Source organism: Podarcis bocagei (assembly GCF_964188305.1).
Source record: "Podarcis bocagei genome assembly, chromosome: 10".
Lineage (NCBI taxonomy): Eukaryota > Metazoa > Chordata > Lepidosauria > Squamata > Lacertidae > Podarcis > Podarcis bocagei.
Window position 1 is genome coordinate 26,591,221 of NC_138135.1, and position 18,361 is coordinate 26,609,581.

At 42.4% G+C, this 18,361-nt stretch overlaps 1 protein-coding gene across 2 annotated transcripts in view; it reads left to right on the forward strand.

Moving 5' to 3' along the window:
- The window catches only part of CHPT1 (choline phosphotransferase 1), a 19,171-nt gene continuing 810 nt past the window's right edge, over window positions 1–18,361 (forward strand). Inside the window, exons 1-9 of one of the 2 annotated variants that reach the window (XM_081212267.1) lie at window positions 1–339; window positions 7,241–7,388; window positions 8,645–8,786; window positions 9,484–9,568; window positions 11,928–12,059; window positions 13,188–13,346; window positions 14,196–14,321; window positions 15,257–15,367; window positions 15,666–15,744. In XM_081212267.1, coding sequence (XP_081068393.1) covers window positions 100–339; window positions 7,241–7,388; window positions 8,645–8,786; window positions 9,484–9,568; window positions 11,928–12,059; window positions 13,188–13,346; window positions 14,196–14,321; window positions 15,257–15,367; window positions 15,666–15,707 — 1,185 coding nt within the window. In that variant the 5' untranslated portion in view covers window positions 1–99 and the 3' untranslated portion in view covers window positions 15,708–15,744. The remainder of the gene's footprint in view (window positions 340–7,240; window positions 7,389–8,644; window positions 8,787–9,483; window positions 9,569–11,927; window positions 12,060–13,187; window positions 13,347–14,195; window positions 14,322–15,256; window positions 15,368–15,665; window positions 15,745–18,361) is intronic. The other variant, XM_081212266.1, reaches the window with a different exon arrangement.

Below are 18,361 nucleotides of genomic sequence, written 5' to 3' on the forward strand. Positions count from 1 at the left end.
TCGGTTCCCGCCCCGGCGAGGGGAGGCGGCCCGGCTGCTCCTCCTGCCCCGTCGCCGCTGGGAGTCCCAGAGCAGGGCGGCGTCGGCTGGGGAGCCGCCATGGCGCTGCTGCTGCTGCCGGAGCCTCTGAGCGCGGCGCAGCTGCGGCGCCTGGAGCAGCACCGCTACAACGCGTCCGGGCGCTCGCTGCTGGAGCCGCCGCTGCAGCGCTATTGGGCCTGGCTGGTGGAGCGCACGCCGGCCTGGCTGGCTCCCAACGCCATCACCCTGGGCGGCCTCGTCCTCAACTTGCTCCCCACGCTGGCGCTCATCGCCTACTGCCCCAGCGCCCACCAAGAGGTAGGAGCAGCTCGCCGCGCGCCCTCGCCACGTACTCGCCTCCTCGGCTGCCCCCTCAGCGGCGGCCGCGGAGGCAACGTCCCTCCCCCACCACCGGTGGGGAGACGAAGCCCGGGGAGGGATGGGGCGGGCCTGGCCTGGCTGGGGAGCCGGGAGGGGCTGGACTTGGGGAGAGACGAAGCAGCCGGGAGCAGCGGCTGCCAATGGAAAACAAAACGAGCAGTCTTCGGGACGTTGAGTTGTGAGGAAACGCGGCGGCGGCGGAGGAGGAAGCAGCCTGCCGCGTCGATAGGACTGGCGCCTGGTTGGGCTCTTCTGTTGAAGCCCATTTCAGGACTAGGTGGGAAGGGGGCTTGTGTCGTCCATGCATGTGTATGGCGCACAACTACTTCTGCCTGTCTGCAAGGGCCACGACATTCGACTTCCCGTCCTTATCTTGCAACGCAAAATAAAGTGGTGCCTCGGGTTAAGTACTTAATTCGTTCCAGAGGTCTGTTCTTAACCTGAAACTGTTCTTAACCTGAAGCACCACTTTAACTAATGGGGCCTCCTGCTGCCGCCGTGCCGCCGGAGCACAATTTCTGTTCACATCCTGAAGCAAAGTTCTTAACCCGAGGTACTATTTCTGGGTTAGCGGAGTGTGTAACCTGAAGCGTATGTAACCTGAAGCGTATGTAACCTGAGGTACCACTGTAAAGTGGAATTCGAAGTGGTTCGAGAGAGGCTTCGCCTTCCACGATGTTAGGCATACAGACGGCAGCAAAGATCTGGCGAAATAGGGTTGGTGATGCACAAGCCTGCAGAATCTGTTTACAGGAGGCCAAAGTGGGATGTGCTCAGCAGCAGGGTGCTCCTCTTTCAAGAAGGGCTTTCCTTTCCAAAAGAAAGGAAAAGAACCTTTTGGCTGTGGCCAGACACTTAGGGCTTTCCCCCAAGTAAGTTAGTTTGCAGGGGAGCCGTGTCAGAGAGGCCTACAGCTGAGGTCGGGTTACAGGATTGTGGGATGCCTTTTTTACAAAAAGACCACCCAGAGATAGATGTGGAGCAGGATCCTATCTGATGACAAATGAATTTAGGTTTAGTGCAGGCTTCACCAACCTAGTGCTCTTCTGATGTTCTGGACCTTGACAGGTGGGGGTTATAGTCCAAAACATGTTGGGGAAAGTTTACAGCTTTTGTGTGTGATGAGTTGTAGGTATGAGATCAATGCAGGTGCTTGCTTGTTAGGTGGAAGCCAGACCTCTTTCCTCAAGGTAGTCCTTGTGCTGGAGACCGTACATCTGGAGCCATGTGTAAATGACTTCTGTAAATTCTCCCATCTGTCTCTGAGCTCAATAACCATTTCATGAAATTTATTCAGGTGGCAGGAGTCATTATCCCAACTGTTAATTGGGGGTGAGCCTAGCATTAGCAATTATCAGGAGAATAGCTTTTTCCTTTTTCCTAATGACACCACTTGTTTGGTGCTGCAGACTCTGCAGGTAGCAGCAGCACCAACAGTGCTGAGATTTTGCATCTTCCATAGTGCCCTAGACCAAGCATCGTTCTGGGGTGTTTGGGGGTGGGGAATGGAAATGTCAGCCACCCAAAATAGTGGAAGGTATTCTGAGGAAGTTCTGTACAGAAGCCAACTTTTCCTAGGGAGATGAGTGGAGAAAAGAAAAATGCTATAAACTTTCTAGAGAATCCAGCTCAACTCTAGCTTCACTCCTCCATCACCCCCCTGCAATTGCTCAGATAATGTGATTTGTGTACTTGAGTTGTAGAGAGTGAGCCCTTGTGCCAAAAGCTAATGTGCCTATTTCCTGGGCCTCTTCATGCCTATCATACTGCATGGAATGTCACTGTGCAAGTATCTTGAGTACCTGCTGAAGAGTGCGCCACACTGATGAAAGTAGACTCTCAATTTGCAAAAGTTCCCACAATGTGTCTCTGGCTCTCTGTTAACGTCACTGATGGGGTGGAGGAGAATGTTTACTGAAACTACACTTCTGATGCCCCTTCCTACTGATATTTGCCAGTGAGTTCCTGTAACATCACAAGTGCCAAATGACACAACTCCTCCTCACCTCATGTCTGTACTATTTTGTGAGTTTTTAATTTGTATTTCAGGATCTATTGATTTAAAAGTAATCTTTCTGGATATGCTATTGCAGTGCTTATCCAACAGTTAGTTTCTCCTGTTCTCTTGCTCCCCATCCCCCAACTTTCTGCAACTCCTTTCTGGGACGCGCCCCCCCCCCAAGCTTCTTGCTAGAAGCTGATTCCCCTATTGTGCAAAAAAGAAATAAAAAGCTGCAAACAGCAGCAAACTTGTTTTCCTTGCTGAGAAACTCTAATCCCAACACTCAGCTGATGGTGGGTAAGGAATTGCACTGCTAATGGCGCAATCGAAGCCTTTGTGCATATAGTACGAACAATATTGTGGCTGAAATGAGAAGGGTCTTATGGCACCAATAAAGACTAGCAGACTTATTGTGGTATAGCCTTTCAGCATGGTTTGCTAGTCTTCAAGGCACCATAAGACTTTTGGGTCTGTTGCAGCATAAACAACCACAGCCACCCCCTGGAAGAGAAGGCTGCAACCTTGATAATCAGTTGGCATTGCTTCTGTGTAAAAAGATAAAATGGTTGTATCTTCTATTTCTAGCTGAAGTCAAATGTAGATAGGAGAACCTTCTTTACGTTAAAAGCAGTTCAACAATTGCCCCTGTTCCCTGGTGGGCTCCTCCTTACTGGAGATATTTCCTGTACCAAGCTGGGGGGGGGGGTTGGACTAGCTGGATATGGTTCTGTGAGAAGAGTGGGAGAAATATGAATTGGGAATATTATTATTTGTGAATAGAGAAGGGAAGTTCAGTTTCTGTCTTTAGGAGGATTAGCTAGTGCTCAGTTGGCTGAAGTGCTCTGAGGACTAGACAGCCTGTCAGTAAACATTTGCATCATGATATTCTGCTTGGTCTGGTCTACACAGGATTAAAAACATGCAGAAACACCCCTTGAGGTCAGAATTAGCTTGGAACAGTCACATTCAGTGGGTGACAAATGGATATAATCGCCTAAACATTTTACTTCCTCAACAAATAGGAACTGGGGAAGAGACAGATAAAGATTCAACCAATGTTTTTAAAAGAACCTGCTATTTGTGCAGCTTCTGTTGTTGTTTACACCAAGCTTTAACAATGCTCAGAATTATACACAGTCCTGAGTTTAGAAGAGGTCACCAAACTACTGCTAACAGAAGTGTTCGACAAAAGTGTTACAGAAATTGGCAGCTTGTTTTTCCTTCCTCTCCCTTAAGTCACTGCACTGGCAGGAAATTTATGTACACAACACCATCCAGATACAGTGTTGAAAAAGCCAATCAAATGTTGATCTGTTGATAAAAATACTACCTTCCCACCAAAATGTGAATACATTCCCTGGTGCAGCAATAAAACTGCTAGCACATTTGCAAAGCTAAGCAGAGTCCTGTATGGTTTCAAATCACATGGGGAGCCGTGTGTTGAGATTCCTGAATTGTAGGGGATTGTATTAGATGACCCCTGGGGTTCCTTCAAATTCTATGATTCCTCCCTCAAAACAACTGAAGTTAAGCATGTTAAGGCAATAATTCTACATGTAGTGTGGAATGGGAGCCTAATTATGTCTACTGTGAAGTAAACCACACTTCAGAGACTTATTGGGACTTACTAAATTCTGGGTAGGGTTACAGCTTTTAGTTGGGACCATGTCCCAAGAACTTGAGGCCTGCTGCATGTTCTGTTGGTTTCAATATGAGAGAACTGGGTGTTTCAATATGAGAGAACTGGGCATGTGCTTAATTAAAAGTGTGCACTTTTATATGGATTGTGTCTTTAAGATTTTAGTTCATGCTTCTAGTGCAGCCTTCGCCAACCTGCTGCATTCCAGATTTTTGGATTGCAGTTCTCTTCATTGCCAGCCCTAAACTTTGGGGAAGTGCCAAGCTAGCAAACGCTGTGCTGGGAATTCTCTCAACAGTTTCACTTTGTACTTTTAATTTTGCATCACTTTCGCTTTCTCCTGCATTAATCATGTTTTGCAACTTGCAAGCAGTATCGGGGAGTGAAAATTGCCATTGTGAGTTTGGAGTCTTTACCGCTGGGGTTAGCTAAGGCTGAACTTGTTTGTGCCTTGTTTGTGCTTCTTTGGCTACTTCTGTAATTTGTAAGCATAGCAAAGCAGGGCAGCCCTGGCCTCTTTCCCCTGTTGCCTGCATTTTGCTCTTTTCCTGGTTTCAGCACTATCTTTTCTATCTTACCCACTCCCTCCCCGAAATTTCTGGAGCTTGCAGACAGTCCATTCTTTCCTTCTATCCCACACGTTCCCCATGCATTGCACACCTCCAAACTTGTTTCTGTATGTGTTTCTTTGATTTGTTAGAACTAACAAGAAAATGGGAATCTTGGAGGCCAATGGGCATCCATGCTGAGACTGTAACAGTGGAAATTATTGCAACAGAATCAGTACTTGAGAACATTCTGCTAATATGCCCTTCCACTTGTGCTAGCTGCCAGATGGCAGAATGAGACCTCCATCTCAGAAGAGGCAGCACTTGTTAGTAGCATGTGGGTGTGCCCATGCAGCAGCTTCCATGTTTGCAAGAGGTGTGTGCTGTTGGAGGTGTAGCCTGATCAGAGGACTAAGAATCTTAGGCTAAGAGAAGCTGTAACAGTTATTTGTCTTTAGCTGTGAGCTTGTTTTAACCAGTGGTCCTGAACTGGAGACAAGCAACTTTGGTACAGTGGTACCTCGCGTTACATACGCTTCAGGTTACATACGCTTCAAGTTACAGACTCTGCTAACCCAAAAATAGTACCTCGGGTTAAGAACTTTGCTTCAGGATGAGAACAGAAATCGTGCTCCGGCGGCCTGGCAGCCGCAGGAGGCCCCATTAGCTAAAGTGGTGCTTCAGGTTAAGAACAGTTTCAGGTTAAGAAGAGACCTCCGGAATGAATTAAGTACTTAACCCGAGGTACCACTGTACTTTTTATTCGCAACCTGCCCTATTTGTTCTGCTTCCGTCCTTAATATTATTTTCCTAGTGTTTTTCATATGCAAGGCAGGAAAAAGAGCACACAAACTCCCGGGTTTGAGTGTACACATCTTGTTAGTAGCTGGACTTTGAATACTCCAGGTATTGTTTCAGTGGTATCACAGGTGCATTATATGGAGAAAGTCCCAGGTTCATTCTCTGGATAGGGGTGGGAAAGGCTCCTTGGAGAGCTACTGCCGGCCAGTGTTGTCAGTACTGAACTAGGTGGACCGATGGCCTGACTTGGTATATGGCAACTTCTTGTGTTTCCAAACATGGCGGCTTACATTCCCACTGGGCTTTGCTTTGAAGCATTTGCAAGCCCATTTCCCCTGTAGGTCCAGTTACTTTAGGATGAAAGTTGAGAGAGAGACATTAGTGGATTGCAATAGGATGGCTATATATAGAAAGCCTTTTTTGCTGCTGGAAGGGCGTGCAAGGTAACTGATAGCTTCGAAAGGGGAGGGGGTGAAATGTGAGAAACGGCGTTCTCCCTAAATGCAGAATGAAACTTACTTTCTAGAAAATCTAGCAACTTTAAATTTTGCCCCCATTGTTCATAATTGCCAGCTCTTCTGGGAGTAATTGTACTTAATTATAATGATTGGTTTCATTACTTACTAAGAATATGCCTAAGATCAGCATGTAATGAATCAGTTGCTGGTTGTGACCTTTGGGGTCACACCTCTTTAATTACAGCAGAGAGGTGATCTAAGTATTAAAGGCTTCCCACTCTGTCTCTAGTTCTGTCTGCCATTCATCAGGGCCCACTGCCTATTGTTGTACTACAGGCTTCCCATCCTCCATCCCACATCTGGGTAAGTGTTATGCTTTAATTGATAGGAGAGGATAGAAACAGCCCCATCCCATTTTTTTTTTAAAAAAAAACAGGATGTAATTTCTGCATCCCATATGTTGAAGATGCCAGTACATCTTTGTAAAGTTGCTAGGTTTGTCTGCTGCAGTAGTTCCACAAGATAATTGTGTTTCGCGTGCATATTCACACCTGTCTCTTCTGAGACTTGCAGTTTTGTATCCAGTTCTATACCTGAACCTTGAATAGCAGAACAGCCTTCCCCAGTCCGGTTTCCTCCTTCAGTTCCCATCAGCCTCAGCCACGATGGGCAGTAGTCAGGGATGATAGGAGATGTAGTCCCAAAACATCTGCAGGGCACCAGGTTAAGAGTATAAGAATGTTCTTTTGGAAATGACTCAGATTAAGGAGGTTTTTGTTTCATTTTATGTAAAATAAATAAATAAATTGTGAGGGTGGTATTCAGTAGTGGGTTTGCCTTTATGGCAAGCTCTGTCACATGTTGTTACTGAGAGCTGGGGGACCCTTTGGAAAAGAATGGGGTTTAGTAGATAATTGGGATCAATTAAAGCCAGGAGCCCCAATTTGCACTTCCGCTAAGCCAAGGCCACCATGGGATAGAGCTGTGAGTGAAAAACAAAGGGTGACTTCTAAATGTACGCTCTGGATTAAAGTTTATAAAATAGACAAATGTTTCTTAATCAAGACAGGTAAGTCAATAGGGTTCAGCAGGCCAAGTACACATTATGTACTCTGCTGGATGGTTCAATTGTGCAATAAAATGACATTTCAAAGGCGGCCTTCCAGGTCTGCTTGACCCATGTGTTGTGCAAAGTCCAGTAGGGTAGGAAAGTGTGGGTGGGTTGGGTAACCTTCGAAGAAATTATATTGTGTGGACTTTTTAAATGGAACTGTACAATGTGTGACAAACAGATAAGGAAAGTAATAGACTCTTAACACAACTGTTAATATACTCCATATGTTGCAGCAGTTGCCTAATAGCATGGAATCCTCCTGTGTGTTCGTTTCAGGCTCCTCCCTGGGTGTTCCTCTCATGTGCATTAGGACTATTTGCTTACCAGTCCCTGGATGCTATTGATGGGAAGCAAGCCAGAAGAACCAACAGCAGCTCTCCTTTGGGAGAACTCTTTGACCATGGCTGTGACTCTATTTCTACAGGTAATTAATTATTATTCTTTTTAAAAAACTTTTTTGTGTGTTAAGACTCACAGGACTGACAGGCAGAATATGACAATAATAGATAGTTTGCATATATTGTTGCATATCAGAATGATTTCAAGAATGTTTGTGTATTTCTTGGGTTTAAATAATGATGCTTTTGGTGTGCGGGTGGCGCTGTGGTCTAAACCACAGAGCCTAGGGCTTGCCAATCGGAAGGTCGGCGGTTCGAATCTCCGCGACATGGTGAGCTCCCGTTGCTATGTCCCTGCTGCTGCCAACCTAGCAGTTCGAAAGCATGTCAAAGTGCAAGTAGATAAATAGGTACTGCTCCGGCAGGAAGGTAAACGGCATTTCCGTGCACTGCTCTGGTTCACCAGAAGTGCCTTAGTCATGCTGGCCACATGACCCGGAAGCTGTACGCCGGCTCCCTTGGCCAGTATAGTGAGATGAGCGCCGCAACCCCAGAATCGGCCACGACTGGACCTAATGGTCAGGGGTCCCTTTACCTTTACTTCTATACAACTTAGCTTCAAAGAAGCTCCACATCCAGTAAAACAATATATTCTTGAATAGATAGGTGGTGCAGTGGGTCAGTGTGTATTGCAGTTAACCAGAAGGTTGGTGATTTGAACCCATCCAGGGACGGCTGTGGACAGGATTCCTGCACTGCAGGGGGTTGGACTAGATGACCCTCGGCAGTCCTTTCCAACTCTTCCAATTCTATGATTTTAAGAGCTAATAGTGTAGTTTCTTCCAAATGTCCGGTTTGGCATTTTTCTTACAACCATGTCTCAAGAAATACAGCACAGACCATAAGAATAGGGAATTTAAAAAACAAACAAAAACGATTTGCATGTTATGGCTCCATACAAGAGATTTTGTGTCAGGAATGTGATGTTGACCTAGACCACAGTAGCTAACCTGTGGTCTTCCAGATGTTGGATGGGAGTTTCCATCATCCCTCACTATTGGCCATGCTGGCAGGGATGGTGGGAGCTGGAGTCAAACAGTACATGGAGTGCCACGGGTTAAGGATGCCACCACCTGACTTCCTCTACCTGATGGGCAATCTATGAAGCAAGAACCTTGCAAATGTCTCTGGGCCTATGCCTATTTCACCACAAGTATGGCTTGCATCTCCACCCATTTTACTGCACCACCACAAACTGTTTTACATGCAAATGCTCAAAACTATTTAGATGCCATTCTTCAAATAACTGTGATAACTAACGGAAGCTAATTGGACTTTTCAGTTTTCATTGGTATTGGAGCCTGCTTAGCAGTTCGGCTAGGAACAAACCCAGACTGGCTGTTCTTCTGTTGCTTTATTGGAATGTTCCTGTTTTATTGTGCTCACTGGCAAACCTATGTTTGTGGCATGCTAAAGTTTGGCAAGTAAGTGGCTATTTGGATAATCTGCTCTGTGACTGACATTTGAAATATATTTGCCCTGATGTTTCAACTGGGGTGGTAGAATTTAACCTAGATCCAACAGGATTTCCCGCCCCCGCAGCTCTCATCGTTGCGTATTTCTTTTTGCGGGGTAGGGGATCCACCAGTTTGAGATTTAGTATATTAATTAGCTCTTCCATAAGGGGTTTCCTTCTGAAAAGGAATTCTGAAAATTCTGAAAAGGGTAAACCTATTGCATGACAGAGAAATTCAGATACAGTAGTTTGGTGAAAAAAATGCTTAGTTACTTTCTGTTGTATTGACTAGCAAAGCATACACTTTGTATATTGAAATTTAATTACCAAAACCTTTTGATAAAAACTCCCAGAAATTTGAATTTTATATCCCACAAATAATTGAATCACCTGAAGTTGTTAACATTTGTTTTGGGCACACAACCGCTCAGTGGCGTAGCGTGGGTTGTTAGCACCCGGGGCAAGGCAAATAATTTGCGGCCCCTAGCCCGTGGATTTGCGCCCCCTAACCCTAACCCCCCGATGTTGTGCCCGGTGCGGCCGGCCCCCCCTGCACCCCCCACGCTACGCCACTGCAACCGCTTTGATGAATCTTAATATTTAGTAAGCTATTCCCTATCAAGTAGTCATTGGTGTGGATCAACTTTATTTCTCTTTTATTACAGAGTCGATGTAACTGAAGTACAGATAGCCGTAATTATACTCTTTTTGATATCTGCATTTGGTGGAACAACAGTGTGGGACACTAAGGTAACTGTATACAACTATCAGGCTTGAAAGTTTGTAAATTACACAGTCCTGTATGGTTCCTGTTTAGCAGCTTCCTCTAATCCTTTGTATTTCTCCCATGCCACATTTTGTTAAACGTTTATTTTATTTTGCTTAAAAAAAATAAGCCCTGGCTCGATTATATGTTTACCTAGGATGCCTTTTCCCAATGTAGTTCCAGTGCTCGGTCATCTTACTGTTGTGATGTGCTATCCTATGCATGAGTTTAGAACTACAGAGGAAAAAGACCCCATCTGCCATATGTGATATTTGTGTTAAATCACTCAGATCATTTAAATGCATAAATGCTCTGCACAGAGAGTTGAATTTCATATTATTCTCAGTACTGTACTCGCTTCTATAAAAGTTGACCCAACTGGCAAAATTCTGTCACATAACACTTTTGTAATTGTGGGCTGAGTCGCAGTAAGCCGTAAGCCTGAGGTCGCTGGGGTAGAGACGTAGGAAGCAATAAATAACAGCCTTTTGGGATCTAAATGGCCACAGCTTTACAGATGTAAGAAGAATTTGGCTTAGGCATTGGGTATGTATCCTGGATCAGCCGGCCCAGTTGATGCACATCAGATATAGGCAACCCCTCCAGGCTGCCAGTCAGGGAGTTCTGTGGCCCATTAGCCCCCGTCTGGGCATATGGACTTCCCCTTGGGACCCCTTTACCAGGGTACCCTACTACTTTTATCAGGAGGAGATTAGACTAAGGATCCAACCTTTTTTTTGCCAGCAATCTGTGACAGTTGCTGGGAGGTAATTGAAACCCCTAGACTGGTCCAGTTGGCCTGCAGGAAAATTCCTCCCAGGGGCCAAATATGGAGACCAAGAGACTCCTCAGCAAGCTGACACACACACACACACACACACACACACACACACACCACCTTCAGGCAGGGCCAAATTTATCCAGAGTGGGAGGGTGGGATGTTCAGTGCTGACTGCACTGCTGGAAGGTGGTTCAGTCAGCTTTCATGATTTGGAAACAGACCTGACTCCACCCCGTAGTATGGCCTCCGACTGGCCAATTTAAATTAGAAAGAGGTAGGGGAGTCCTGTCACTTCCTATAGCTTACTGGGGTTGATGACACTGGCCGGCCACATGAGAGGCTTTTGTCTGTCACCCAGCTTGGCCATGGTGACACCAGGCCGCAACTGCTGCTGCTGTCAAGAACGGCAAGGTTCTGCTGAATTTGTCATAAGGCAGCAGAATGCATGTTCTGTACTTTAGCAAAACATCAGAGCAAATTTATATTGCCTCTGCTTTCAAGAATGCATTGTTTATGCCTGTATTGTAGAACACAGAATTGCAGACAACCAGCTTGAGATAATCCGAATGCATGCAGTAGCATCTGAAGAAACATTACCCCTGTAATGACATACATTGGGGTTGGTTTTCTGTTGCCTTGATCCATGTAGTTAAGCTTAATGTGGCCACAATTCTTTAGCTGCTTGGAAATCCAAGAAATTGGATGAAATAGTAAAGCTAGGTGTGAATTGCATGGTAAGAGATTGTTGAAAATCGGCACTGGGGACCACACTGCAAGCTTTTAAACAGCTACAGCAGAGCTCCCAGCTATCTTGAGTCCACTCTTGGAAGCGAATCAATATTCTGGCATGTCGCTATAATATATCTACTAAAACTTATTTTTATTTTGAAATGCATGCTCTCTTCTCAAATGACTGTAAGCAGTCAAAATGTGGAATTCTTTTAAAAAACAACTCTACATTGTGAAAGTCCATTCATTATTCTGTTTTACATAAACTGTTGAATTGATTGTGAGAAGTCACAATAACATATCCTTAGTGTAACCTGGTGGGTTACAGGAAATTCATTTTTTTTTACTCTTCTTTTTAATCCTTTGCTGCGTCTTGGAAGTTTCCTTGAAACTACAATTGAATAAGAAAGGTAAATACTCATTCTAAAGGTCTATTAGCTGGAGAGTATTGGTAATGCAATTTCATAGCAAGATATAACAAAACAGGCAGATGGTGTTTGCATTTCCTGTGGTGGTGCTGCTGCTGTTTTGATCAGTGAACTGGGAAGAACTATCCATTTTTCAGAAATATAAAAGCTAGAAAGCTGATACATGTTGTTTATAGATGTTAGTAGCAACATGCCTGTCTGAATTTAAAACAATTATGTAACCTTTGGGTTCCTAGCAAAATTAAACTCTGCTCTACATTTTATTTTGCTACCATGACTATGCTCTTCATTTGATTTCTTTTTTAAAAATGAAGAAAATGGATAGTTCAAAAAATTGCTAAAATGTTTCAATTATGGCAGAAAGACATTAATCTATCTTAAAATCTTCTACATTTTCCCTGCAAGCTTCCTGTGCTGGATCTAAGACTGAAGATGATTCCTGTTGCTGGAATAGTGGGTGGAGCAATATTTTCCAGTTACAATTATTTCAGAGTAATATTTGGAGGAGGCGTGGGGAAGAATGGCTCTACAATAGCAGTAAGTGTTCTTTAACAAACAAACAAACCTAAATGTTTGATACACAAAGTTGCCTTTACCTTACTGTGATGTTTTATATAAACAGGTTTGCTGTGTGCCTAATTTAGCAAGTTTTATTCTGTATCTAGGATTAAACATCCATTGTAATAATATAAATATTACTATCTACTATTTGGGAATAGTTGTTGACTGGGGTTAGGCGTTCAGAGCACACCATTCCCCTCTTGTTCAGTTTGAACTGGCTACTTGTTTGTTTCTGGAACTAACCCAGGCCTTTTGACTCCTGAGAGACATGTCTTTAGGACTCACCCTATACTTTTGATTGCAGATTATTTTAAACTTATGTTAATGTTGTATATTTACACTGTTGTAACCTGCTCTGGGATGTAAAGGGCAAGTGAGAATCTAAGTACATGTGGTAAAGGTAAAGGGACCCCTGACAGTTAACAGACCGAGGGAGCAGGCAGTTTTTCCTGGTGATGTGGCCAGCATGACTAAGCCGCTTCTGGCACATGGAAACACTGTTTACCTTCCCGCCGGAGTGGTACCTATTTATCTACTTAAACTGCATGCTTTCGAACTGCTAGGTCAGCAGGAGCTGGAACCAAACAATGGGAGCTCACCCCATTGCGGGGCCTCAAACCGCCAACCTTCTGATCGGCAAGTCCAAGCGGCTCAGTGGTTTAAACCACAGCGCCACCCGCATACCTAGCAGATGTAGTAGTAGCCCTAAATTGCTTGAGACATAAGTACATTCAGGACCACGTCCTTATGTATGTCCTTCCCACCTGCTGCTTTCATCATCTGAAGTTTTCCTCCAGGGCATCTACTCTGTGGAATGTCCTGCTGAAGGAGGTTCATCAGTCTCTCACACTTTATTGCTAGCTGTTTGGCAAAAACATGGCTGTTCAGGCAGCTTTAGTTAATTTTCCTTAGATTTTGTTATTTTGGTGTGATTGGCTCCATGAATGTTTCATTGTTGTACGTTGGTTTCTGATGTATGTTTGGGCTTTTTACATTGGATTTTTGTTGCTAGTGTGAGCTGACTTGAATTCATGGTGTGTGTGGCACATGAGAGTGGGATACAAGTTATAAAATTGATATAATTTAATTATTTGTGCCTTTCAGGGAACAAGTGTTCTGTCACCAGGCCTTCATATAGGGTTGATTATTACTTTGGCAATAATGATCTATAAAAAATCTACAACGCAACTATTTGAAAAGCATCCTTGCCTCTATGTCTTAACATTTGGATTTGTGAGTGCCAAAATCACACAAAAGTTGGTGGTAAGGAGTTTCTAACATTGTTTTGTGCATTTATTAAGATGCTGTATTAATGCAATAATGCATGTGAAGCATTGTGAATGTTCTACTGCTAAGCTGATATCTATTAATAAAAAATGAAAATGAGCACCGTACAGCTTATTCAGTGTAAAGAGCACAGAAATGACAAAATGGTTTCTTAGTTTTAAAGTGATTCAACATTTGTTGCAAGGTCAGGTAATCATTACACAGTATTTCTTTGCTGATGCCGTTTTCAATATAGGCAATTGCTGACATGGAGCTTCAGCTCTGACCTTAAGGCTGCTGTCCTGTACTAATAAGGAGACTCATTGGACAGAGATTAACTTCAATATAAACATGGACAGAATTGTGCTGCACGTTCTTTTGCAAAACGTATTGGATGATAGCCAACATCACATAGATGAAAATTTGCTTGTGCAGCAGGATGTCCCCTTGCTCTCCCATCCCGTGGCCTCTAAATCTACTGTGGTGGGTACCCCCAATCCTCTGGAGCATATTTGAGGGCATGTGGAAGGAAAAGGTCCATTCCATTCATACAAGTATGTTTCAATTAATGACAGACACCAATGAAGATTACTAGTTACCCATTACAGCTAATATTCTGCCCTGAGCATTCCTTATGTTTAAGCCTTTATAGTTCTCTTAAATGTTTGTAATTAAGAAACCACATGTCTGGAAACAAAACATATCCTTAATCATTATGTTGCTTATAAATTTCTTTGAATCCTTGAATGGGTTCAGGTACTGACTTAAGAGATGAACAAATTGTATTGTGTTAAAATAGGATCAAAACATCTTAGTTTAGTAACTAAATCTAATCTTTGTTCATAGATTGCACACATGACCAAAAGTGAAATCTTCCTACAAGATACTGCATTTATTGGGCCTGGCCTCTTGTTTCTAGACCAGTACTTCAACAGTTTTATCGATGAATATATCATTCTGTGGATAGCACTGGTAAGCAGTTTTCCATATGCTTCACTAAATTATGGAAAGTGTTTTCTCCTTTCTGGGTGTTTGAGTCAGACTCTCCAGCCTTGTATTCCAAACAGATTAAGGTAGCAATCCAGCTGAGAGGTATACCTGCTTTTAGTTGTGTTGGGCAGTGTTCTGGTGGTAAAGGAGAAGTTGAGATCAAGTTTCAATTGGGAAGTCCCTCATTCAAATCTTACTTCTGCCATGAGCCCACTAGGTGACCTTAGAAAATTCTTTTGTCTCAGCTCCCTCTTTGCAATGAGATTCCAATTGCTTATCTTACAGCGTGTTTGTAAGAATTGCAAAAAAAGTCATAATTTTTTTTAAAACCTAAAGAGCTGGTTACCAATTTATTGCATGCACAAATCTACTCCTTGCACATTTGTGGGGTTTGTTGGAATGAAATTGACTATTAAATTCAGACTGCTAAATAAAGTTGCATCATAGGGAAGAAACAAAACTACGTTTTATTGATTAGATATGATTGCCGGACTACAAACCAGATATTCCCTGTATTTCTTAATTCAGTATTAAATTAGGAAGAAAGGCAGCAATGACTTTTTTGACCTATTTTCTTCTCCTTTTGTCCACTCTCCTTTGGCCCACCCTATCCATGCCAAGAATCCTGGCTGTGTATTATAGTAGGGATGATGATGATAAGTCGGTGAATGCACTGGGGTGAATGGCTTCATCTTCAGAAGTTAATTTAAATTTCTGTATTTCAGTGTGAATGCATGTAATCTCTGAACTGCAGATCTAACTAGAACGTTTTAACAATTGTAGAATTAAGGGGGAATGCTTCTGTGATAATTTTATCTGTGTGCCTTGAAGAGCGAGAGGGAATTTAAGCACAGAATAATTCATTTGTGCAACACATGTTTTGATCTTAAGCCCTGAACTTTTTTCTCCCTCTTTAGTTCACATCCTTGATTGATTTACTGAGATACTCCACTGGGTTATGCAAACAGATTGCAGCTCACCTTCACATACACGTCTTCAAAATCTCAACTCATCAAGCTCCTGAACAGGTTCAAAACCATAATGAGTGACTTATAGCTGAAAGCGAAGAGGAGGAGTTGGTTGGGGGTGGGGAAAGTGTTGAATGGTGGAAAATACCCTTTTCAGCAATGCAGTTGTGGAAATTTTCAAAGAGAACTTAAGTGCATGAGAGGTTAAATGAAATTAATTATATAATACCAAGTTCCTACAGGCTCTGTTGGGACTTACTGTAATTGTTACTTTGAAATCATAGGAGTAGAGGGTCTAAGGAAGTTTTTGCTACAAAGTAGCAAATTATTGTTTAGAAACTTGTTTTGCTCTTTGCAGACAGAAATGCTTGAAAACCTAATGTACTTGGCAGCTAACTGAACTCGTAAGAAACAGCCAAATATGGATTTCTTAGAAGGTAGTGTGATGTTGGTTCATTATATAGGGACAGTAATTGTGTAAAATACTGCAAAAGTTACCCATTCTACATTTCACTGCTTTTGGAGAAAACTAGAGTCTTAGTTGAATTTTTTTTATATATTTAAGGGCTAAAACTACTGAGTTGTCATCTTGTATCAAAGTCTTAGGAGTGTGTTTTTCATATTAACTATGTTTAAGAGTTTCTGATACTGGTTAAAGGAAAAAAAATAAGGAATTTAGCCATAAATTAGTTGTCAAGGTTAAAATTATGGCATAATTTATCTTGCAGTAGTGTTTAAATTCTTTGCATGAGCAGGGAGCATCATAATTACACTTACTTCTTTCGCTTACAGTATAAATATTTGTGAATTGCTATTAAGAATTTGGCCTGTGGGCAGGATTCAACATTGTTATTGAGCGCAGAATGAGGCTTGCTTGCATACCAGGACATCCTCACTGCCCTCATTGCACTGTAAATCTGCTCTGGAGGCTTGCATGGGGGTGCGGAGAAGCTGGAGGAAAGTCCTGTTGTGTGATTGGACCTCGTTCCCCATGCACATGCCCCACTGAGCGCTATGTTGAATTCCACCCTGTATTTTTAAAGAAATGAGTGAGCGAAGGATGTTAAGCTGGGTAAAACAGTCTGCTAAGACCAAAACACATACAGCATACATTTCCTCCAACAATTTCTTTCTTTACAAAATGCAGTTTGAGCAGGAATGAGGAAAGGGCTTTTTAACACCTCGTGCCCTTTGGCAGTGTTATTGATTAAATTTTCTCTCCCCAACCCAAAATAAATTCCTCTCATAGGTACAAAAACCTCTTTAATACACCAGAATGTGAAGTCATTTAAAAATGTAGTAGAATAAAGTCTTCGACATTTCAGGCAACAAATAAATTTGCATTTTCATTTAGTAAAATTTATCAGTGATGTCTAGGTATTATATAGCTGTGCTGTTTTTACATGGGATTTAATCATCCTGTCTAGAAACTGTTTTGTTTAGGAAGCAGTTTGTACAGTGATGGTCTCTGGAGGATTACTGTGTGTCTTTCATCACTTTCTTCTAGATGTCGTATGCTTTAGTGAGACCAGAAAAATAGAACCATAACTCCCAGTCAAGTCTTTTTGTGTAGCTAAGTGGAAAGAAATATGCCAACCTCAGCTGTGGACAAATGTGTAGTTTCATATATTTTCACTTAATGCAAAGCCTTCTCAGAAAGTTTTAAACACCTAAGTGACAGGAGTGGATAGATCTAGTGACTGAGCTGATCTCTTTCTACTGGCAACAGATTTGAGTTTGAATTCAGTTATAAATATATGTATTTCAGAAGAACGTAAAACAATCTGAACCCCAACTTAGCTTTGATGCTCTGTAAACAATAAAACCAGTTGTAGGTACTATCATCAGACAAGCTGGGTTGACTATTTCCAAGAAATTCAGGGTTGTCTTTTTCTTGGTGTTTAGAGCTAGTTCATACAACACAGTTCCTTTATCCAAGCAATCCCAAGTGATTCTTGGCTATGTGTTTAACAATGGGGGGTGGGGGAATCCTGGCAACTTTATCCAGAAAGAAGTCTACCAGTAAGCTGGGAAGGAAAGTTTATGGGGCTACCTCTCCCCATGTGCCTTCTTCCCCATTGCAGCTCTGTTCCTCTCAGTGCATCATCTGCAAAGAATGTGATTTACATGTGCTTCCTCCCCCCAGCAAAATTCAGAAGCAGTTTGGGCATTTGTAACGGCTGCATATGGGCCACAGGTTGCCCACATGTGCCTTAGAAGCTCACTGTAAGAAAGTTGTCCAGTCTTCTCCATTAAAAAGGAAAGTACTGAACAGTTAGCTAGAAAGAAAACTGTTACCCTCCTGGGTCAGTTTTAAACAAGTGATGAAGATCTCTAACAGCAAAACAACTAATCGTTATTTTCTAGCTGAAAAGATCTAAACAGTAAATACCCACAAATGACAAGACTTCAGAATTTGATGGTCTGCTTAAAAAACTGAGGGATCTTCAGCATGTCACCAAATTCAAAATTAAATGCTGACTAATGGGCACTAAAGAATCTCCATGAAGTGGCATTAGGATATTTAATGGTGGCAAACCTTCGCATTTAAATAAAACCATGCATTTATCCAAAAACTAGGTGAATGGTTTGCTGCCATTATTATAGCATGTAGTAATTGTTCTGGATTCCTTTAAAGTGATGTCAGAGTTTAAGACCAAATAAATTATTGCTACATTTCAAACAGTTAAAACTGTGATTCTAAGTTGCTGTAATGAAAATTTTGTTTCATTTGTAATGCTTGAATTACCAGTGTGTTTTTACAGTATGGAAATATGATTATGCTTTTATTTTTCTAAAAAAACAAAGCTCAATGACGGAAGTTTTTGCTGTTTGGGAGGGGAAAGAAACATTTCATTTAGAGTTTTTGGAGATAGGTACTTGCTTGATATACTTTTAAAATTTGCTTTTAATTAGGTTTCCTGAATTGTAGAGTGTAAGCCTCTGTCTTTGTTTAGTTATTCAGAATTTACTGATAATATTAGGGGCTGGTAGACTATCTTCCCTCAAAAAAGTAGAACATTTTATTTACGGTGAGACCATGAAACTGGAAAA